Genomic DNA, 25311 nt, shown 5'->3' with positions numbered 1-25311 from the left:
GACCACTTAATAAATGTATTCACTGCACAACATGCTTCCATAGAATACGCTGGCTTCTATGGAATCCAAATGATTGAAAACACGTCGTGGTGAATGACAACTTCAATCCATGCATGCAGCTACAGTACAGTACAGTATGCACACTCACATGCTTGATGAAGAGTTGGGCCAGTCGCTCTGGTTCACCCACACATTTCTCCAGCTCTCCCAGGAAGTAGCTGTGTGACACAGAGTGCCGAATGTCAGGCGGGAATTATCACTCGGCTAAACACATACTGTACTCATGATCTTGCACGCACACACGCACGCACGCACGCACGCACGCACGCACGCACGCACGCGCGCGCACACACACACACACACACACACACACACACACACACACACACACACGTTTGAAACTCAAACCGCAAGCCCTAAACATAATTATGTCTTTCTATAAATCCAACATGAATCTTTTCCTAAAATTATTTTAACCATAAAACAACTATTCCTGAGGACTCACACGCACACACACACACACACACACACACACACACACACACACACACACACACACACACACACACACACGTACACAGGAAGTAGCAAATAGTCGCATGGGACTTGACACACACATGCTGAACCACTAATGTGTACTCACACACATCTTGGCAGAACAGGAAAACGCTTCATATACTTTGTTCTTATGAAAACACACACAAAACTGCAAGTGAAAAGGAGACAGAACACGAGATAAGGGAAGTGGGGTGGTGGAGGCATGACTCACTCCTTGTGCCAGTCATAAATCTGGTGGATGTTTCCAAACACTATTTTGTCCCTCCCTTTCATGTCTTCTGGAACCCCTTGGTTTGCCATGGTGCCCATGTAGCCCTGTCAGATCACAATCACAATCACCTTTATATTTATATCACATCACAGGTGTGAAACAGTGGGTGAAATTTGTTTTTGTGCAAGCTTGTTGTTTCCAGAAAGAAAAGGAAAAAGAATAAGAGGGGGACAGCAAGGGGGAAAGAAATAATCAAAAACAAGCTATATATTTAATCATAGGCTGGCATATCCATGTGCATGAGGTTAGACATAAGGTGCAATCCATAACTTCTTCTAGTGAATAAAACATTATTCTAATAACCAATCATGTTAGAGCAGAGGTTCTCAATGTTTTTGGCTGGGGACCCCCGGAAATGCTTTTTTTTCTTTTTTTTTGGGGACTCCCTCCAAAAATAATTTGAGAACCCCTGTGTTAGAGTATGTTATGCAATAAGCAAGGGATAATTGACAGTTGACCGGTCATTGTTGAGAAAACTAAAAACATTCCTGAGAGCAACGATTAGTTGTAAATGGCATGTCATGTTGGTTACATCATAAACTTCAAGTGGCGCAGCAGGTGCTCTGAGGCTTTGATTGGACAGTGGTCCGTTATCGAGCCCATCGGTCATTATTCAGAAATAACACACCGCTAAATTAGCCCTTCGCTAAGTCCCTCCCCAACCCGTCCTTGTCCAATAGGCATGTTAGCAACAGTTACTAAGAGAGGAGAGATGGCAAGCTTTCCTTCTCACCCATTGAGATGCTTGTTACAGTAAATGACAGGATTTCTCCATATAAATAATCGATCATTTCAGTAGCAAGAGCTTCAAAATGTCTTCTAAATCTAGTCAACCAGGCATGCGGTAGGCTATACACTGGACAAATGTGCATGACATTATTTCAATAAACTAGAAATACGAGGGAGAATCAAATTACAATGTCCGACAGGAGTCTTCATGTAATGCACGGTAAGATTATAGTGATTACCGGTAGTATTATTGCCATCACCTGGGTGGTTCAGTCGTGTAACTTTCCCGATGTTAAGCTGTGTATGTGTTCAACAACACAGCCATGCAAAATAACATTGACAGCTATGAGGTGACAAACGCTTGCCATCCTTTTGCCATAGTTTCTAAACTATTTGGATTGCCATTGGACAATCGCTTTGGGGGTGGGGTTTAAGCGAAGTGCTAATTCAGTGGTTTATCAGAATCAAGCATTCAACCAAGCCGTGTAATAATACAATATCACTAACACAACTGTGGTGGTTGTAGTTGGTCTCCCTGCTCTTCCATGAGTAGGACCTATAATATCAGGCTTTATCAGTCAGCAGTAGACATTTCGACAAATCTTACAGATTGCAGCTGAGCATTTTCAGTGGCGGAGAATGAACATACCTCTACTATAAGTCCCAGGTCTTCCACGTACAACCGTTCCGTCTCTATCAACTCTGTCAGCACGTATCTGAGAATCATGAAGAGAAGGAGGGAGGGACAGATGATAAGCTGCATGAAAAATATAGTAGAATTAAATAAATATGAACAGAATCATTCATCCATCTATATGCACGACATCTGTGTCTGTTTCTCTGTCTCGCTACATAACGTGAGGGCCTTCCAACCGATGGACTTCAAACTTGGCATGTGTATCTCCATGAGAATTCAGTCGTTTGTAAAATATCTTCAATTCTTAGAGGTCTGGGTCTCTCCAGTAATGGTCTTAACTCTGTGTTTATGTAAAGGTTAAACATCACCTACATGCTCTTCTCTAAGGCTAGTCTTCTGTCCTCTTCACTGTCCACTGTAGCTGACCACCGGGTGGCCGAGTCATCGTCAATGGTGCAGCAGTCTTCTCCTAAGATAACATTGGATTCAGATTGATCGCCCTGCAAAAGAGGAAGGACATATAATGCATATTGTGCATACAATGGTGCAGTAAGTACAGTAATACGTTCTGCAACAGGACTGTATCAACAACACCGTTCTGGATGGAGTCGTGTTGATTTCGTGACGAAAAATGTTCTGTCGACTACCTATTTTCACTTACCAAAACGAGATAAAAACTAAGCTATGATGACTAAAACTATTGACATTTTTGTTAACAAATAAAAACTATAGAAAAGACAAGTCATTTTGTGTTTGGTTGCACAATGAAAATAACACGTTGCGCTGCAATACGTTGTGAGTTTGTGTAGATCAGCTATTTTCAGCATGCAACCAAGTGTAAAATCAGTCATTACAATGCCATCAAAGCCCACCAGAAGATTATTTTGTCAACTGAAATCATATGACATTTAGTTGACTAAAACTAGACTGTTGAGATGACTAAAACATGACTAAAACTAACATGAGAAGCCTCTGCGAATGGCCTCCTCCGACCCGTGGTATGAGACAGTGGTGGTCTGCGGTGCAGCCGGTGGGCACGGCCCAGACAGTCGCTGAAATAATTAAGCCGCATCAGCAGCTAGAATACGGCAACTTCTGATCCAGGAAGCAGACAGCCACGGGAGGGTGAGGAAATGAGAGGGACAAGCCATGGCAAGGAACTTTGTGGGCTATTAACCAGTCTGTTGGGTAATCCATCATTTATCATTTATCCCCCTTTGGAAAAATGCTGCCGCTCCAAACCCCAAGTAACCCTGCTGTATAGCAAGAATAAGGACTTTTTTCATGACGTTTAGGTTCTGCTGAGGCTCGTATACCATGTGCGTGCAGATAACGAAAGTGGAGTATTAGCCGTGATGGATGGAGTAGAATTATGAGCCGCTCTGAAACAATCAAACAAACAACGAGATAACTGAGGCTGTGTGAAAAGGTCTGGGCTGACAGACTATGTTTGAGAGAGAGTTATTGTACGCTGAATATATGAGTCGTCACCTATAGCTCAGTATAATCTCCTAATATGAATGTGAAGTGTAATCCTCCTCCCATAGTCTCCCCTATCTGTGCTATACTTTTCATTCCCTCCCTTTAGTGCACTGAAGGATAATCCTTCTATTCAGTCAGTTTGTAGGTCACAACTCACTCACACTGTGTTTTCTTTTTAAGTCTCTCACGCATTGCATATAAAATGTTGATTTCACCCAATCTTACCCTTAGTCCAGCAGCCAACAGGCTTTTTTTGTTCAAAGTGGGAAATTTGGTATATAGTTTTTTTTATTGTCCTGGCTAAAACATTGTCTATATACATACATTCATTCAGCAATTCAGCTCAATGATGACAGCCGATCAGCAGGTGGAATGTTACAGTATATAGACAATATTTTAGGCCAATAAAAAAAAACGATATGCCAAATTTCCCACTCCACGTCCCCGGCTGCCGGACTACTTTACTTACAGGCTTAACTGATTGACCACCAACCTGGCTAGCATTTCCCCAAATGTCATCTCCAGACATACATACTGTACACAGCAAAGTCCTGAGTGTTTAGTGCAAGAATGGACCCATAAGGTTCACAAACATGTTAACTACTTACTAACTAAAACACTTGACTCCTCTCCTACTGTAAAATGTGTATAAGCTCTTTTCTTCTAGATTTAAGGATGGATCTAAATATACAGTATGTCTGCCCAAAGAAACTTTACTTTACTTTAATTTAATTGTTATGCTTAATTAAAAATTGTCATACACCGGTGTCCCTTACTGAAAATAGACAATATACTGTACAAGCTTACAGAGCGTCACAGATCTTCTACTTTCGGCTCAGGACACCGTTATGACTATGAGCATAAATCACGCTTTACTTGCTGCCTCGCTAGCTGGAAAGAATCCTTAAGTTCTCCTTCCAGAGCCCCCTTAGCTTTTCACTCTCAACCTTTCCCCCTCAATCTTGAAGGCACATGGACTATTGTCCAAACTCCACTGGCCCCTTCCTCACCCTGCCCCAAGGCTTCTCCTGTTCTCCTTCCAATTTTGGTGTCTTCCTTTGCATCCCTTTAAACCCCCGGCAGCACCCCCACACAGCCCCCACCATGCACCCCCCAGCTCTGACCCTGTTTCTGCCTGCCTGCCTGCCTGCCTGCAGTGATCACTTCCAGATGCTGCCTGGAGAAAGGCCCACAGGATTGATTCCACCACACAGAGCTTTTGAAAGCTAATCAGCCCAGTAAAGAGTTTTTAGAGAAAGGTGGTAGTGTGTGCATTATGTGTGTGTGTGTGTGTGTGTGTGTGTGTGTGTGTGTGTGTGTGTGTGTGTGTGTGTGTGTGTGTGTGTGTGTGTGTGTGTGTGTGTGTGTGTGTGTGTGTGTGTGTGTGTGTGTGTGTGTGTGTGTGCGTGCGTGCGTGCGTGCGTGCGTGTGCATGGCTGTATGCATGCAAGTGCGTCCATACACACTGTGTGTTTATGCCTGAATGTGTGTGGTCTTAAAGTGTTTGGAAGCTGGGGCGCCTGCTGGCCTATAGTGGTCCAGGCACAACATGCCACATATAGGCTCTGTCCCGTTCATGATGACCTTTGCTGCATGTCTCTCCCCTTCTCACTCTCCCTCTTTCTTAGTCCGTCTTCACTGTGACTATATCAATAAAGGCACAAAAGCCAAAAAAATAACAAATCTAAAAAAAAAAGTTAGTTACGTGTACTTGCACATACATTGTGTAAGTGTAACCTAATTAATTGCAGATTGAATTGCAGAACTGCAGTGCAATGTGACTCAACTTAGTTAGTTAGTGTAATTAATTAATTGTATTTATTTTTATGACATTAATTAGTACAATATGTGTCCATAATCTGACAATAAACTAGTCTTTTTACAATTAAAAATGTATCAGTAAATCCAACAATCAGGATATTGTATAGTATAGTATATTAACCCATTTAGACCTGAGGCCGATTCTAAACACAGCTTCTAAATCCTAACTAAATCTAAATTCCTAAGAAACAAATATCTTTTTTTAAACAAGTTATGTTGCTAATGTGACACAGATGAAAGTAACAATGTATAGGTTTGACAGGTCAGTCTATGCTGTTTAGTCATTAGGAATTTGCCATAGTGTATAATGATAGTATGATATTCTGACTGTCTTGTTGATTTTCAAGATGTGACACAATTATATGATCACAACTATTTCTGCTACTGTGATGCAGGTGTCATACAAGAACCACGCTTAACTGTACTATCTGTCTCGTGTCTGACTGGTAACAGGTACGGTCGCCATTTTTCCATCTCGCCCCACTACTCTACCTAGCTGTAAATAACAAACATAATTCATGTTGGTGATTATATAAAAGGTATTATTAAATTCACTCTGTATATCCATGGGCTTAATAATAGCATGATGATGCAATTACAAAACATGGGCTACATGGAAGAATTGTGTTTACTGTTTAATAAAACTAAGTGGTTTACACAGCACTGAAAGAAAGCAGTCACCGTCTCTGTCTCATGTTATTCTTTCTTCATTTTACAGAGTAAGATCGACTACTATACAATCAAATAAATCTGTATACAAGATCATTTCAGATTCCATTGACGGTCACATTATTATTGTGTCATCAATATCGGTGAAAATAATCGTGATTATTTTGAGATCGGTTCAATTCCGATAAGGCTGTTTTCGATACGCTACCGATTATATTGTTCTTCTCTGTGTCATTGCGGCCCAATACGACCTCCACTGACTTCCAGTATCACATTATTAAAGTTTTAAATAGTAAAATATTTCAGAAAGTATCAAAACATTATGCGAAAATATGATACTAAAACTGTGTTTGAAATGGAGGCAGGTGTAAAGAAAATCACAATGTTGTTGTGTGCCTAACCTATTACTGACCAAAGCATAACAAACATGTGTATGCATTGCATCATGCCCATTCATGTGTATGCATTGCATCATGCCCATTCATGTGCGAGCAAGAAATGCATATCCAGGCTGAAAGAAAGAAAAAAAGAAAGAAAGAAAGAGTTCCATTACCTGACTGTGTGCATCTTGCAGAAGGTCAAATGAGGGTGTTTGACTGAGTGTTTGAAGTGCAGAAAGCGCTGTAGGAGACAGCGGAGCATCATGCCTCTCCTGTACAAGACAAAATCGACTGCCAGACATGAGAGACAACACACAACAAATATGCACAACAAAGTGAACCCCCTCATGCATCTTAAAAATAGGTTTGAAATGGTTTCACTGAATCTCACCGTGTCTGTCTGTATTATGGGGAGGATGGTATAGTTGTCAGGCTGTTCAATGGTCCTTCCCTGAGTTTGCCCGTCGGGGAGGAGGGCAGAGGGAGACTTCCCTTCTGCCTTGGTCATTAGCTTATCACCCTTACCCCCTCCTCCTCCCCTGGCTTCAGAGCTGAGCTTACGAACTGGGTTGGTGAGCCACTTCTTCAGGGCACTGACGGCGTGCCGTGATCCTCCCGGTGAGGACTGCGAGCTGGAGGTGCCTGAGGCCTGGAGAGGCATAGGGCCGACCGTGGGAGGGATGCTTCCCTCGCTCCCTGCTGCAGAGTAGGATTCTACCCGAGTGGGAGAGAGAAACAGATGGAAAAAGATCATGTGAAATTCTATGAGGGTGGGTTAAAAGTGAAATAGCTAATTATAGGGTATAGAAATGCTCTTAGGTCAGATACTGTAGACTGTGGATCTCTGTACAAAAATGCAGTTCAATTTCCTGCTTTAAGCCCTAACAGTAACTTCGGCAAATGCAGTTACTGTGCCTGCCAGGCCTGAATGATTAACAACACAGAGAAAATATTGCTCTGATAGGTAACATCTGGTATATCAAAGGAGTAAAGAGGCAGCTGAGTCCCATTTTCAAGTGTCTTGAAACCTTTGGTGGCAACAAAGTCGGTGTCAGGAGATGTGCTGTAATATCAAGCCAATATTCAGACGCGTGAATAATATGCCATATCTATACCCACTACTGCAGTGTATCTCAATTAATAATAACTTTAACATCGGCAAAGAAAAATGCATCGTTGAAGAAGTCAAATCAAGTCACATCTTATATACAAGTGAAAAGGTGTACCCATACTCATTCTTCATGCTCTATCTCCGACCGCCTATCTCCGACCGAACCACACTTTTACCACACATCTCTATATGCAAAATAAATTCGCCACCCTCCCCGAACTGACATAGCCTATTTTTTAGCCGTTCAAGTTTCTTATTTACTCTGCAAATATTACTTTTATGAAAATCACGATCGAGCCAGCAGATAAACGGGTGCCACAACACGCCGAGAAACAAGGAATTTAACCACGCTACTTGCATACACTGCAACTCGCTTACAATTCGCAAACCTGGCAACACTGCCTGCCTCTTACGTCACCAGCTCTGCTCCTCCTGGCCTCCGTAGTCCGTCGCGCTCACAATCTGTCGCAGCCATCTTGCTTTTCTTTTGGATGGGCGAGTGGACATTTAATGCTAATAAATTAATTATAGGTCCAGCAAGCAAATCATGATGGTCTGATTGTGCTCAATAGGTCACAATAACATTCCGAAATTAGGTGTTGTGTTTTGTATGGCATTTTCCCCAGTAGTAGTTGCATATCTATCTCAGCTTTTGCCTGATAGCACACATGCTAACGTCAGCAGCCATAGCAACATACAGTGTGCGCAGACATAACATGAGTTGTTTACAACACAAACACACGGCCTTTTCACCACGCAATACACACAACAGCTCGGGAGTTATTAAACCGAACGTGGACGCTGTTTCAGTGTTACATTTGCTGCGCATATCGGAATAATTGTAACGGCATGCATGATAAATGTAACAACGCTAAAAAACACCATTAAACATATCGTTTTCACCTTAAAGCTATTACATTTCATTGAAGCAACTCCTTAGCATTGTTTTCATACCATGGATGTGATAAGATAATGTATCAAACATAAGGGAAATATTAAATAGGATCGGGTGTACCAGTTTGGCCATTTCTTTTTTTTCAATGGGGCAATACATTGATTAAACAAACGTTTGATTGATTGAGTTGTACAACGTTATACAACCCTAAACTAATTTTAGAATACACTACACAATACAATACAATTTTAGAACATATTTTGCACGTTCCATTTTTTTACTCAGAGATCCCTTTAGCTACACATGTAATATTTCCAGGCAACGGACCTACACATGTCAGCTACCATAAACCACTTCAAGTTATTAGGACGAAATAACTGACAGGAGTGACGGTGCTGTGCTGTGAGTAAACTAATAGGGGAGAGCCGCCAAGGATGTAACATTTTGCACGTTTCATTCTTTTACTCAGAGATCCGTTTAGCTACACATGTAATATTTTCAGGCAACGGACCTACACATGTCAGCTACCATAAACCACTTCAAGTTATTTTTTTGATAAAACAGGTCGGGAGTTATTCAACCGAACGTGGACGCTGTTTCAGTGTTACATTTGCTGCGCATATCGGATCAATTGTAACGGCATGCATGATAAATGTAACAACGCTAAAAAACACCATTAAACATATCGTTCTCAGCTTAAAGCAATTACATTTCATTGAAGCAACTCCTTAGCATTGTTTTTATACCATGGATGTGATAAGAAAATGTATCAAACATAAGGGAAATATTAAATAGTATCGGGTGTACCAGTACCAGTTTGGCCATTTCTTTTTTTTCAATGGGGCAATACATTGATTAAACAAACGTTTGATTGATTGAGTTGTACAACGTTATACAACCCTAAACTAATTTCAGAATACACTACACGATACAATACCATTTCAGAACATATAATATTGGCCAATATGTCAAATATGTAAATATTACATATAATGGCATTGAATGGAAGCGGACCATTTGTAACACATGTTACAAATGACCCGCTTTTGCAAGTTTTCTTTGCAGTTGCTTACAGACCAGAATGAACGTGAATTCCGTCTAAACACGATGCAAACTAATGAAGAACATAAGCATGAACACATCCATGTGGATTTTTATTCACCAACACCAAAGACAAAAATTGTACCACACATATACTCCAGGTGTAAAATTAGACGCATTTTCAAGGTAAACACTTCAAACTTCAAACTCCTGGCCACGTAGAGTACGTTGCTGTACACATACTGACGCGATGGCGTCATGGTGGCGTTGACCAATCAAGATATAACGTCCATGTTACAACCGTGAAGCGTTACAACCTTGGCGGCTCTCCCCTACATTTGTTACTAACATTAGGTTGTGGCGAAGTAGACACGTGGCCAGCAGATACTGTGTTTTGGACAAACAGGCTAGGTATTGGTGTTGATTTGGGTCAACTGGACAAACAGCGTGGTGTTGTTTTGTGTCTGTGTTTGTGTTGGAGCGCCTCAGTGTGGCCGTACAGGTCATGTGCAACCTCTTCCACAGAGAGATGGAGACACTAAATCTCAGCTGGACAAACATGTTTGCATGCATGCATCGCTGCCTTGCATGCTGTGTGCTACTGTTGAGTCTGTCACTTACTTTGACTGATTTATGGCATTGTCTTTCTGTTAAAATCCAACTATGTTAATTTAAGAACTCTGGGCATATAGGTAATTGTTTATTCACTGTGCACACGTGTAGCCTATTGTATGTCAGACTGTATGTCTGTCCCACAGTCACAATCCTTTAGTACTTAGGCTGTGGAAATATTCAGGACAAAACAATGGTACATTTCCAATAACCCATTCGTTACTACATGTGGAGTCAACTCCCGCCATTTATTTCTTCCCATAGTGCGTGGCAAAGTCGCTCTGGGATGAGTGCGCGCGTAGCGCGCACGAAATTCTAGTGTATTTATATTTCATATATACAGAGCTTCAAAATCAACCATGACAAAACATATTTTGTCCACAATAGGAACTAGGGATGCATGGCTAATCGATCATCATTGGTATCATCAGTATTGGTCAAATGCAATATCGTATCGAACCGATATCAAAATAATATGGGTTTTAGCCAATATTTTATTCTAGAATATTTATTTGTTTGAATGGGAAGCTGAAAAAGCGAAAGTGATTTTTCTGGAAAAGCTTTTAAAAGTGTCAACAATTTGGAATTTTTTAAAATAAAATCAGTAATAATCAAGTAATAAGAATGCACTATTTATTATAATTCTGCATCTGCACCCAGAATCACAGTCACTGTAAGTTAAACCCTACTGGAAACTTGTTTTGCAATATCGGATATAATCGGATAAACGGATATCGGCCAAACTTTCAATATTGTGCATCCCCAGCAGGAACATATTAAATAGCTAATTAATTACATAAGATCAATTAAAACATAATGAATAAAGCAACAGTACAATAAAAAGGTAGTAAGAGTACACTTTGAACCTAGCTAAACGCTTTGTGAAAATAAATATGTTTTCAGTCTGCTTTTAACCCATTATAACTGGGAAAGCATCATCATTTTACCTTTTCTTTTTGCGTTCGCTTTTCGGAAATAGCAGATGTATAAGCTTGAGCTTGAGAATTCTAGAGAGTATAGGACTGTACTTATAGTGACTGAAGGGCCCATAACCTGTTTAGAGACCTTTATATCTGATACATTTGACGTTACTAAATTACATTACATTATATTACAGCATAGTATATTCTAATAGAATGTGGATGATGAGAAAAGCATGAAAAGAATCATTAAGCCAGCCAGAGAGAGGGATCAGATTCAGTCAGCACATCTCAGACATTTCCTGAATCCTGAACTTGTGTGATCCAAAGGTATTCCTGATTGACCTGTCATGTCCTATCCTCCTATAAACGGTCTCTTCATGCATGAGCCATCACTCGTTTACACCGCAGAAGGATTCAGCTTTCAGTCTAAAGCCTGTGGATTATGGAAATGGGTACAACAAGCTCAAACATACTGTTCTAATTAAATACCCTGACATTAACATTTCATTATATTCTGCTGAAGCAGACCGTTTCAGGAATCCTATGTTGTCACTCTAGCCACCCCCCAGAAGAAGCCCACATTTACTGTCAGCACTTTTATTTTAAAAAGAAAAAAGCCTTGGAGAAAAACTGAGACAGATATTTGGGAGAACATTGTCCAAGTGTTCAAGGAGGCACCGCATTGACAGTAAAAAGAAAGCCTATAATAATATGGGACCTTCTCTCCACTGTCATCATCTCAATTCTCCTCTTGCTTTATCCTGTGGAAAACCATGCCAGCGGGAAGTGAATTTCCTCACTGTCTGCACCCGACCCCATGGACATCAGTAGTGGTGGAAAGTAACTAAGTACATTTACTCAAGTACTGTACTTAAGTACAATTGAGGTAGTTATACTTAATTTGAGTATTTCCAATTTTCAGTATTTCTACTTCTACTCCCCTACATATCAGAGGCAAAAAAATACTTTTTGTTACGAAGGAACGTAGTGCCTCTCTGACATCACAACCAGGACGTCAGGGGTGACATCACCCCCGACATCCCAACGCCATAAATACCGGATGCCTACGCAGGGGTTAATTGGAATGAAGTAAGAAGAACCCAGATCACGTAACAGACCTCGAATACCATACCAGATCTCGCAAGTGACCGCCGGTTCGACCTGCGCTCAAAGGAGATAGGTTATCCAGTCCCTATCGGCATCCCACAGGCCTCGGTTACACTTTTACTCCAATACCTTTATTTGAAAACGTACTTACTAGTTACTTTGTAGATTTTGATTATTATTACAAAGTATTACATTGCATCGCAATGTGACGTGTCCATTGTGAGCTTGTAGATCTGCTGTTTTCAAAACATTTGAAAACTTTAAATGGACATTCTGCACAATGAGTACTTTCTATTTTGTTAATTTGAATTCCAGACTTTTAGTTGTAACAGAGTAGTTCTACATTGCAGCATTGATTTGATACTTTTACTTAAGTAAGAGACGTGAGTACTTTTTCCACCACTGATGATCATGTGTACTATTATGAAATATGGCCTCAGTTGCCTGACTGACAGTGACAAAACATTTTAACTGCATAGTGCATAAGCATATTGATAACCATGACACAATGATTGTCCACTACTGTATCAACTGACTGTATGCGCAATATGATATGAGATGTATGCTTGTTCCTGCTCATTGTGTGCTTATCTTCGTTTCCATAATCTGCTAGGACGTCATATTATCCACTGTCCTTACTGTATTTCTCTATGTGTGTAATAAACTTCAGAAGATATGTGTAATACATCGCTGAGTTGGCATGTTGGCACGGATCCTCACCCACCACCCCAAGGTTTAGAATGGAGACTTCTAGAGGAGTTATAGATGGTCGCCCAAAGATTACAACATATACTGTCTATAAACATGCTATATCACACCTTGGGTCACACACTAACAGTCTACTTCACAACACTGCAGTTGTCACTGGTGCTGTGGGTCTCAACCTTTTTCATCTCAGGTCACGCCTGAATTACATTGGTTACTTTATAGAACTTTACGTCAAATTACTGTATGTAAATATCTTTCCCCCTGAGATACAGTATACGTGGAACAAGGAAAACTTGAGGGAAAAGTTAGTTTCCATTACGGCAGATTGAAAATAACTTTATACTTGACATTTAACCACTTGAACCCCAGCATCCCTCTTCTGGGGGAACAAAAATAGCAGATCTACAAGCTCACAGCTTGTAGATTGGCTATGTTTGGCGAGGAGGTTTGGTGGTCCATCTTAATCAGGTCCATCAGGTTTAAGTGGTTAAACTGAAGTGATATTGATCAATTCAAAATATTATCAAAGTATTCTGTGGCACCCATGGACCCATGCACAGCTACTCTGATTAAAATGAATCCTTCATTACTTTGCTGTTGTCCAGTGAGCAACACAAACTCATTTCTGTAATGGGATGTGTAGAACAGCAAGCGGATTATGAGGGAGGGAGGGGAGGGACTGGATGGGTTTAGTGGCTGTGGTGGGAGTGCAGGGTGGTGGGAGTGGGTGGTGGTAGGGCAGTGGGAGTGGGAGTGGGTGGTGGGAGTGGGTGGTGGTAGAGCAGAGGGAGTGGGTGGTGGGAGTGGGTGGTGGTATAGGGCAGTGGGTGGTGGCAGGGCAGTGGGACTCGGGAGTGGGTGGTGGTAGGGCAGTGGGACTCGGGAGTGGGTGGTGGTAGGGCGGTGGGACTCGGGAGTGGGTGGTGGTAGGGCGGTGGGACTCGGGAGTGGGTGGTGGTAGAGCAGAGGGAGTGGGTGGTGGTAGGGCAGTGGGACTCGGGAGTGGGTGGTGGTAGGGTGGTGGGACTCGGGAGTGGGTGGTGGTAGGGCAGTGGGACTCGGGAGTGGGTGGTGGTAGGGCGGTGGGACTCGGGAGTGGGTGGTGGTAGGGCGGTGGGACTCGGGAGTGGGTGGTGGTAGGGCAGTGGGACTCGGGAGTGGGTGGTGGTAGGGCGGTGGGACTCGGGAGTGGGTGGTGGTAGGGCGGTGGGACTCGGGAGTGGGTGGTGGTAGGGCAGTGGGACTCGGGAGTGGGTGGTGGTAGGGCAGTGGGACTCGGGAGTGGGTGGTGGTAGGGCGGTGGGACTCGGGAGTGGGTGGTGGTAGGGCAGTGGGACTCGGGAGTGGGTGGTGGTAGGGCGGTGGGACTCGGGAGTGGGTGGTGGTAGGGCAGTGGGACTCGGGAGTGGGTGGTGGTAGGGTGGTAGGTGGTGGGAGTGGGTGGTAGTAGGGCAGTGGGACTCGGGAGTGGGTGGTGGTAGGGCGGTGGGTGGTGGGAGTGGGTGGTAGTAGGGCAGTGGGACTCGGGAGTGGGTGGTGGTAGGGCAGTGGGTGGTGGTATGATGTTGGAGTGTGTGGTGGTAGTATACTATATAATAGACTGTGTTGTATAGGCATATCTGCTCAGCTGGACTGCAGCCTTTGAGCAATAGACCTTGTAATATGTACTGGATTTGATACACCTGTTTGCAAGCTAGTGACATTAAAAGCAAGTGACATTAAAAGTCCACAGACTTGGCTGCCATATGACGTAACTTCTGAAAGCCAGACGGTGGGGATCAAGCTTGAATATTTCAGTAGCAATCCTTACATTCACTCTACACTGGGAACATAGCCGCCATGATAATAACCTTATTTTAACAATGTCAAAGGAATGCTACCGACAACTAGCCTGGGTTCCAGCCTGAACTCAAGCTAACAGACAACTGATTCCACCAATACTTCAACCATACTGAACAGTATTAATTTAAGCTGGATGTTGTCTGATATTTTTTTTGGAGAAAAGGGAGGCAGATATCAACATCTCTCTCAAAGATTCCAATATTCATATTTAATGTATCTGAAAAGGTATTTGATTCCACTGTCTTCACATGTTTTATTTTCTACTCTTATTTTACATTTCAAACTCCACAGTAGTGGTTGAAATGTTCCTTCTTGTGTATTCAAAATATATTTTTTAGAAAGATAGTATTACCCTGGATAACATCATCAACAATGTGCATAATTAATGCTTAAATGTAGAAAAATAAACAAATCTGCCATACTGGTGAAGTGGTGATGTCTGTAGTCGCTGATTCTGATATGATAGTATATATTGTATATCAGTCCAATATATCAGATAACCTCTAAGCATGTATGTTCAGATGCTTACAGTACAAATATCTCTTTTTATCACAACGGGCCAGCGGCTGTAATGTTCTCCTCTATGGCTTCCTCGTTACATTTGCGATGACGCTTTTAGTGTCTGGTCATATAAAGCCACTAACAGCCATCTTGTGACACAGCAGGACAGGTACCTCTGCTGTGGAAACGGTGCAAGGTTTTCCACAAACACATCAACATTCTCTATGAACCCACTCTTAATGGTGCTTAATGGTCAGTGTGACGTGCAAAGCAGAGCTGAAGAAACATGGTGAGCGACTCAGGCTCATGGTGTTTGTTTGAGGTGCTTATGTAATGGACCCTTTTCCCACACAGCAACAGCTGGATCGCCATATGGATCGCAACCACAATGTCAGCAGCGTGTGTAAGCTTGCTTGCTTGTGTAAATGCCACATGAGCATGTGCGTGTGACTGTGTGTATACAGTAGGCTATACTGTGTGTGTGTGTGTGTGTGTGTGTGTGTGTGTGTGTGTGTGTGTGTGTGTGTGTGTGTGTGTGTGTGTGTGTGTGCGCGCGTGCGTGCGTGCGTATGTGTGCACAAAAAACTACAAACAAACTAGGTTTAGTCACATAAGTAGAACAATGAAGGTCCGACGACAACAATGAAGGTCCTCAACGAAACAGAATGATTAAGAATGATGTATTATGCTCAGCATGCTCACTGTAACACGGATGGTCTGAGATGCATACTGTAACTGTACCCATTACCCTGCCAGTGTGACTGCATACTGTAACTGTACCTATTACCCCGCCAGTGTGACTAGCAGTCTGTCCTTTTTAAATTGGAAGTGGAACCTGTATTGTGACAGCGACAACCCTGTCCCCAACAAACCTATTTTTCAGATTGGTTTAATTGACTGATTGATTGAATACTCCATTAGCAGGATTGTTAAAACGAGTAGTAGGCTACAGTCAAAGGTTTATGCTAAAAGGATGACACAAGAACTTAGCCCCAGGGGGCTCGTTTTCATTGTGGTTCATTGTACTCAATTCATCAGTCAAATAGAACATACTGTATAATACACTGGTTCTCAAACACTGGGTTGGGATCAACCGAAAGACAGAGACGACCCTCTTGCGGTCTGAGATGTATGGTGGTCTTTCTCTACCACAGAGATGGTTAGGAGACACATCCACACAGTGCTCCGTGTTCCCCGCTCAACCCCCATAAATGGTCATGGTCAGTAACAGCAGTACTTATTTAGATGCTGTGGGAACTCGGAACACCACTTCAAATGTCGTGACACTGCCCAAGGTCTAATCATCTCTATAGCTCCATTGCACGTTGCGTGTCTGGGTTGCATTTTGTGGTTGTCCAAGTCCGATCCTATCATCCTATCCTATACCAGTGGTTCTCAAACATTTTTGGCTCAGGTCTCCCCTGTAAATAACTTTTTCATCCATGGCACCCTTGAATTACATTGTTATTACTTTAGCCTTTTGTCATATTAACGGTATTTAAATATGCATGTTTCCATTAGAACAGACTGAAAATAACTTACTGCTTTATACCAGCGTTCCAATTCCGAGGGGAACATTCACCAACATTAGCCTGTATATCTATTTTTGGTGAAGAGACTTGGTGTACTGCAGGCCCTAAAAGAACACACCAAGTACAGTTTAACTCTGGTCCGTTTTACTAAGCATATGCTATGTGGTTAAACTGAAGTGACATTGATGAATTTCAAATATTATCAAAGTATTCTGAGGCACCCCTGGACTTGCGTTAAGGCCCACGGCACCCACTTTGAGATGCCCCGTCCTATCCTACAAGTTACAACTGCACTACAGGCACAGACGATCTGTTGACCAGCTCTCTCCATCCCTCCCCATCTTCGGCAGCTCTCATTGCCTCACTTGAGTGCAAGTAGAAGTCTATAAAGAGGGTCAGAGCTGGTGCATGCCATTAGATGAAGTCATCATCATCATTGCAATGAAGCGCAGGCTTATTGGCACTCCAATTGCCCAGTCTCACTTCCTCTTGGAATCTTGCCAAGGAAAATACCTCACAGTCTGCACTCCTCTCATCCCTAAAATATATAGATTTCCCTATACATCTACTAACTGCTTGTTCTGTGTACAATGAAGAAACCCAATCAAGCCTCCATAGACCCACTTTAGAAGCACAGTTTACGTGCTCAGGGTTTTGTACACCACAGACCGGGTCTTTGGACTGACTCCATTCAGCTCACAACTCACAAGACTTGGCACAGACACACAAAGTCATTGACCATATTCGAACAGCGACCATTTTGCTATTACATCATACTCGGAGAGGGGTGGGTTGGCCACCATATGAATATGGTCAATTTCCTTTTTATTTGGCTCATTTGTACACATGATGGTAGTGATGATGACCTCACATGCACACTGTTGCGGACTAATGGACTATTAGTCACAGGGGGGCTTATGTACTAGACTAGAGTGATTTATGTGTTATGTGATGGTTAGACTGCTGCTGGAGGGACTTGAAATATTTTTCAGACCATGTCTCCGACACACATCCACACGGTATCCAGTGGAGTCTCACTATGTTTATAAACAGTACGCTGAATATACTGCCAAATGAAAGGAGGGACAGAGATGAGAGAGGGAACATTTATCGACGCGACAGTGAAGAGGGTTTAAGGTCTTCAGGATGAAAGTAGAGCATGGCCAAGAAGAGGAGAGAAAAGAGGAAGACAAGGGTCAAAAACGGAGGGAAAACATAAAATAAATTAAGAGTCTGACCACTTTATGTTCCTCCGGACTCCCTGCTGAGACTCTAGAGAACTGAATGGGGAAATAAAAGGCAGAAGAAAAATATATATATTAGATAGAAAACCAGAGTGTTGGTGAGATGGGTCTGTACTGGTTGTCATTGCAGAAGGTCACCTAAACTCTCACACAAATACACTCAACGAGTCCGACATATCAAAAGAAGACATTTTAACCTACTGGGGTGGGGGAAGCGGGATGCACATTCAAGAATTATAATAATAAATAAAAACACATCTCTCCAATAGCTTATCCATATAGATAAGATGAGTCGGTGTTCTTGCAAATAAGGTTAAGCAAGGCAAAATTGGTCGGAATGAATGTAATCCTATAACTTTCATTTAGACACATGTACACATGTGTTCCAATTGCAGAGCTTGTGTCTGTCAGTGAAACACAGAATAGAGAAGAGCTGTTCTATAATCACCCTCTGCCAACTGGAACAACAGAGGATTTAAACTAAAGGTTGGGACACTGGTGTGTGTCTGTGTGTGTGTGTGTGTGTGTGTGTGTGTGTGTGTGTGTGTGTGTGTGTGTGTGTGTGTGTGTGTGTGTGTGTGTGTGTGTGTGTGTCTGTGTGTGTTCTCGTCCTGTAACAGTACCAGAATATTGTAAAAAGGGGTAAAGAAAGTATTGCCTAAAATACTCGTTTACTGTTTACAAACGGTATAGAATATGAAAACCTATTTGACACATTGTTATGACTCATGAGTCAAGACTATACAACTATACACATGTATATAAATATACATTAGGAGTCATAACAGTCATTTCTATTTCTGTTTATTCTATTCTAAGTAAATGTACCATTAATGCCAGATTTGACTACTGAGAAACAGTGATTAGAGGCATCTCAATATGTGATTAAAATCAGGGGTGGATTGGATTGGATGAATTTAGGAAGAAAATCATATATCGGAATGGAATATGAAAAATTGGAATAATACATGTTCAGCACATGACTCCACAGATAAAACTATACATTTTGGACAAAAAGCGTGTTTTCAAGAAAATGCTAAATAGCGGAAAATGTAGTTGGGTGGAAATTAGTGTGAACCTTTTTTTATTTTACCACCTACGGTTCAAGACATATAGGCCAAAACATAAAGCATAAAGTCTGGTATAGCGCCACGGCGAGGCGGTACAGGGGTACCTGGTGGTAAGGCTAAAGCACTAATTGGTTTTCATCAGTTGACACCCCGATAGAGAGAGAACATTGACCTTTTATAAATGGCGGCCATTGAAAACATGGGAAATCCACCCCTGAGTACATGACATATGATCAAAATGGCCATTTGAATATGCTCAATAATAACACTTTTATCAACCGTCTCCAGAAATGTTGTCTCTTGTTTCTTTTCTGGCTGACCAAAATATAGAAAAGGAAGTAAATCAGTGTTGGCAATGGGCATGTGCGTGTGTGTGTTGTGCGTCTGTGCGTGTGTATGTGTGTGTGTGTGTGTGTGTGGGGGGGGGCTTCTTAAGCCTTGCTTTTTGAGGAAAGGAATGTTGAGAGTGACTCAGTGACTCCTGCGTTTCCATGATTCAATGATCCAAGAGCAGCACATTCCGAGACATTGCAGAGTTCCAGATGTTGGTCTGTCTCTCACTTTCTGTTTGGACCCGTAAGTTACCCCAGCGACCGGAGCTGTATATGTGTCACAGACTCACATACACAACCAAACAAACACTGTGTATACTGAAGTGTAAACACGGAATTCAAATGGATCTACCTCTGTGATCTTGTGATGGCTACTCAACTCTACAAAAGAAAAACGTTGCTCAAGAACACTTTCTCCTAAAATCCTCATCAATTTCCTCCTGAATTCCATAACTTAACAACATCCACCGCATAAAATGTTTTACACGTCACTTCTCTGTTCTCTGTCCCCTCTCATATCAGCAGCATAATAACCGGTGAAAGGTCAGAAAAGTAACTTAATGGCAAAAGCCGTTTAGGGGATGCAGTGCACTGGTTCCTCAAGGTCAGTAGTACTTCTCTCTGACTTTAGAAACAAGTCTCTGCATGACAGTGTGACACACTCCATCTCTGCATGTCAAATTATTGCACACATCCCCAGTGGTATCTGACCTATGAGCAGATGGATTAACGGGAAAAGCTTGACTCTGTATGATCTGCATATTCATACACTGGTGACATGCTGTGCTACATACTGCAAGCAAACTGCACTCAACTCCATCACACCACAGTGGCTGTGACTGATCTCTCCCTGAACAGTGGCACGTGCCATGCTTACCTGTGACACGGGCGTAGCAGCAGCCACATTTGGTGACAACTTTTTGGAACAGGTGTGGGCAGGCACATTCCCGTTTGTGACGACCGCCTTTCATGCTGATCCCCACCCGTTTGTCTTGACAGGGGCCGACATGGCACAGCTAGGGCACGACACACACGCCCGTGAACACGCTCTCACGCAATCAAAGGATGGTATGTATTCCTGTGGTAATCCTGTAAGAACTGGAACAGCCCCCCACACACCAAAGTCTTAACCGCTCTCCTCCACTCACAATGTTGTCCGCGGTGAAGACAGGTCTGAATGCTGTCAGGAGTCAGGACACCATCATGTTTTGAAGACAGAGATGGAATCAAAACTATCAAGACAAGAGAGACAATGCTCTCCAACACTCACTTGATTACTGACTCACTTAACCCACTGTGTGGTCAATATAGTGAGAAAAGGATTGTGAGAGGGAGCAAAAGTGAGTGAGAGAGAGAGATTGAGAAAAGCTGGGAGAGGGGCGGGATGACTCTCTCTCCCTGCATCCCGGTCCCACCTACTCTCACTGCTTCTCCCTCCCTTTCTGCTCTCACCCCTCCCATTGCCTCTGCTCTGGGTTCACCATGACCATAACGTCCATTCTCTTTTTGTCATCATAGCCTAGGTAGGTACTCTCATAGCATGTGTTAGTAAAGCTAGATATATTTGTGGTGAGCGTAAATAAAATGAAATCTGTCTGTCTGCCTATCAAGCAATAAAAGTAGAAACTCACACACACAGTTAACTGAGCAAGTAGATTGCAGGCAGGCTGATTTAATCTCAAAGCTCATAAGTAGATGCTCTTCCAAGCACAGCTGTCCAATCCTGTAGCAGCAGCATGTAGTGCGCTCCAATTAGATTTATGTATAAACCTATGCGACCCCTTACACAAGGCATGTAAACAGCAAAAAGGTTAACAGAGGTATAGTTTTAGGAATATGTCTAATATTTTCTGCTGTTTATGTTCGCATAAACAAACACACATACTGTACACAATGGGGCGGCAGTGGCTCGGGAAGTACAGTACCTATAGCTGCCCAAAATAATTGAGTGGTCATAGGAGTGCTGTCCTGTTTCCCACAGAAACCAGCCATTCCCAATGAATCAGCTGGGCAAGTGGGCCCCAAATAATTGTACAACGGCAGTCTTGGAATCCGAAGGTTCCAGGTTCCATTCCCGGCTCCTCCTGGCAAAGTGTCAATGTGGTTGCTTGCATGGTTTCCTCTGCCATCAGTGTGTGAATGGGTGAATGTAAACGTGCTTTGGAGAAAGGCGCTATACATTTAGTTAATTTACCATTTTCACACACACGCACCTCATAGGTTGACTAGCATAACCCTGCAATCACAATCTACCCAGGAGATTATAGCTATAAAAATATCAAAATGCTCTTGGTCCTTTGGTCATCTACTTAAGCCCCTTTAAAAGCCCTGCTTAAATAACAAACCCAGAGAGCTGAAAAACCCGGACCATGCCAAAATGTGAGCTGTGTGTGTGTGTGTGTGTGTGTGTGTGTGTGTGTGTGTGTGTGTGTGTGTGTGTGTGTGTGTGTGTGTGTGTGTGTGTGTGTGTGTGTGTGTGTGTCTGTATCTGTGTTGTGTTTACATTACATGCATGCAGTGTGTATGTCTTAAATAAAATTAGCCAATAGCTACTAGTGGATCAGTTCTCAGTTTCAGCCAATCCTTTCGAGCAGAGGGCCATGTGCGGCCCGAGAATTGATTGTCTCGTTCTGCACAGTAAATAAATAAATGAAAATAACTTAATAAATACAAGTACAAGCACGGAGTAAACAGTTTGATTAAACAGACCACCAACAACGTCTAACCTTCCAAATCATTACATCCCCCCCAGCAAAAGAAAGCAGCTTGCAACAATTAAAAAATAAAAAGCCATGTGTCTTTCTGTTGAAATAAAATAAACTCACCTGCTAGAAGATATGGTGTCTGGCATGAGAAGTTGATTAGACACAACACACGGTGACGACAAGCATTATGTAATGGTGAAAACTCTGCCACTGTCTCTCTCTCTCTTCTGCTCTGTGTCTCTCTCTCTCGTTTCTCTCACCCTGTTGCGCTATTATTTGTGATTTAATCCACCAACTATGTCAATTGAGCAGCCTTTTTCTGGCAAAATTATAGTGGTATTGCCATCTTCACTAGGATGCGACCGAGGCTAGGACAGGACAGGCAGCTATCCTTGCAGTGATCACTCAATCCTGTATGCACTGTAAAACATCTGGAGGATCAGACCATTCTTCACCAAGGAGTCTGCCCAGTTCCTTATCCAAGCCTCACATTCATCTCCAGGATTGACAATTAAATTGCAACTCCCTTCTTTCTGGTCTGCCAGCATGCTTACTCGAACGTGTACGCTGATTCAGAATGCCAAAGGCATACCACCTGCATAGTCCTTAGACTTCCCTAAACTTTCACATCTCCCCCTTCTGTGTTCCCTTCACTGGTTTTCTGCCTGCATCCAATTCAAAACACTGGTGATGACCTACAAAACAATCAAGGGCATGTTGACTTGTCTTGAACCCTAGCAAACCTACTTCATGACAAAACAGGTGAGCATTCTGCAAAAAATATCAGGTCTACAAGACCAATTAAACCATGTTGATGCAGGGCAAAAACGAGGGTAGGCCTACCAGACCCCAGCTGGGACATACCCCCAGGGGTTAATTTAAGAACAACACCCTTTCCCACACTTTGTTCAGCTAACAGAGGACGTCTGTCCCTCCCTGTGACAATTATTGTGAACAGCATTTTTGTATATTGATTTGAGTGTTGCTCAAATTATGTTTTCTGCTTGTCTTTGTGAATAGCCTACTGTAAACAAATGATAACCCAATCACCCTCGGTTGGATAAGCTAAGTAAATCTTGCAGTTTACAATTTGTAAAAGCATAATTATTCAAAACAGCAGCAATTTAGTACCATCATGCATGTCTATCTTTAAGTATCTTTTCGGGAAAAAATACATGACATAGGATTAATCCATTCCAACCAAGTTGGGCATCATTCTCAAGCAACATTGAGAGCCACGTGTTCTCAACTATACAAAAACGCTCTCCTGTCTCCCCGCCGACAGTGGTCATTCACTGGCCTCAATGGCCGCTCTGAGCCTCTGACTACCTAATGACTTCCTTCTAGTCAGATGCCGCCCCACTATGGATGAATTAAGTAGTGCACCTGCAGTCTATTATGCATTGCATTGTGTAGTAGAGCTATTTCGCTCAGACAAAAGATTTAAGTAGTAGTGTAGTGGCATTGCCGCATTACCATGATAAGGTGGTGCTTTCAGATTACTGGGCCTCCTGGTCCACTTGAGCCTCATCTCAGCAAGCCAACCATCCTCTCGATCACTACTGGTCTGTGAACTCTTCAAGACAGACAAAAAGAAAGACATGACAAACCTGTGCAACTTGCAATTGCAAGTGAATCTGTGTGAGTTAATATCCTTGCATGTAGTAGCTTTTCATGATGGGATGCATCTGTGCACAGTATTTATATATAGCATAGGCTATAGGCTTATTAGGCTACTTAAATTACCACTTGCAATGCTCGAGCGATCTTATCTCTTTACTGTTTTCTTTTTTTGTTGTTGCCTCAAGTAGTTTCTTATCTTATCTGTGGAATGTCTCTGAGGATAAACAAAACACCAGAGCAACCATAAATTGGAGTTCTAGCAGAAGTGCTAGAAATTGCGGTACTAGTAGGCTACTACGCTGGTAAAATGTGAAGCTCAGTATAGTCGCTGAACTACAACATAACCTAATCTAGGTTGCAGTATCAAGTTAAACAATATTATTCTGGACTGGTTGTCAGGTTGGGGTAATTAAGAACCAGTGGAAGGAAACTGAAAATGCAGTGTTTGGTTTCAACTTGCCTAGTATGCAGTGCAGTATATGCATTATGCTACATTTATTGAAAAAGTAACTTAAGGAACAACACAGCAAGTTAGCAATGTTTTTGCAGCCGCGGTTATATAGATGATAATAATGGATGTTAAATAACACGTTAAATGATTTCACCTTGCTTTACACATGTGTAAATTAGGCATAACAGGCAGAATAATTAATGTAGAGTATTTGACATCATTATTTTGTGTTTCATATAGGTTAATCATGATTCATGATGACACATGGCAAAATACTCCAAACATCTCATCTCCTCACCATATGGCATTGTATACACAGGGATTAACATGTAGCCTACCACCCAACCAACTCCACATCAATCAGGCACAGTGAAATCGCAGAGGCAATTATATCAATTGACCAAAGAAAATGAAAATTATAAACTTCTTTGTGGGGTCCATCACACCCAAATACACATCATACACAACAACATACTACAGACACCACATACATAATAGTTCAGCTACAAAAGTATACAAAATAAATATATTTCCAGTAATTTCCAATTTTACAATATTGTTCGTATAACTTACCCAGCGTTGGCTTCGTGAACCAAAGAATGTCATTCTATCAGCCATGGAGTCCAGAATCTTCCTTCCTTGCATTCCCTCAGTCTTCATTCTGTGGACTCCTCTTTTTTTTACATTTGTCCTCACCTCATATCCTCGTCAGTGTCTATAAAGTGTCTTGTTTTTCCTTGACTCAGTAATGCATCCTTGCCTTGTCTTTGTCACATGCCTCAGTTTCTTTCTTCAGAAGAAAACAACAAGTTCTGAGGTTTCAGCAGCAGTGTACGACGTGCTGTTGTGCTAGAGTTACTAGTAACTGCTTGCTTTGTCTCCATTGTGTCCTCTGGGCAGGACAGAACAGCTGTGCAGTCACAGTGGGATCCTTCCTCAGGGCCCTCTGGTCAAGAGGGGGTCAGTCAGACCCCTGGCAGGTCCAGTCTTGCCCCCAACACATTAGTCACGGTTCGTAATCACTTCAAAGACTTTTGTTGTTGTTGTTTCAGAGTCCTTGTGTTTTA

The 25311-nt window shown here is 42.3% G+C and overlaps 1 protein-coding gene across 2 annotated transcripts in view; it reads right to left on the bottom strand.

The window, feature by feature from the left end:
* Nucleotides 1-24919, bottom strand: part of arhgef25b (Rho guanine nucleotide exchange factor (GEF) 25b) — a 36123-nt gene extending 11204 nt beyond the window's left edge. The window contains exons 1-8 of one of the 2 annotated variants that reach the window (XM_080783928.1): nt 24818-24919; nt 23647-23746; nt 6939-7261; nt 6721-6819; nt 2568-2695; nt 2208-2274; nt 770-873; nt 149-218 (exon numbers count right to left, since the gene is read on the bottom strand). In XM_080783928.1, coding sequence (XP_080640054.1) covers nt 149-218; nt 770-873; nt 2208-2274; nt 2568-2695; nt 6721-6819; nt 6939-7261; nt 23647-23746; nt 24818-24904 — 978 coding nt within the window. In that variant the 5' untranslated portion in view covers nt 24905-24919. Of the gene's footprint in view, nt 1-148; nt 219-769; nt 874-2207; nt 2275-2567; nt 2696-6720; nt 6820-6938; nt 7262-20342; nt 20772-23646; nt 23747-24817 lie in introns of those variants that run through there. The other variant, XM_080783929.1, reaches the window with a different exon arrangement.
* Between the last annotated feature and the right edge of the window lie 392 nt (nt 24920-25311).

Source organism: Protomyctophum bolini (assembly GCF_963924005.1).
Source record: "Protomyctophum bolini genome assembly, chromosome: 2".
Classification (NCBI taxonomy): Eukaryota; Metazoa; Chordata; class Actinopteri; order Myctophiformes; family Myctophidae; genus Protomyctophum; species Protomyctophum bolini.
Note: the sequence above shows the minus strand (reverse complement) of the source record. Positions and strands in the feature narration are given on the sequence as shown.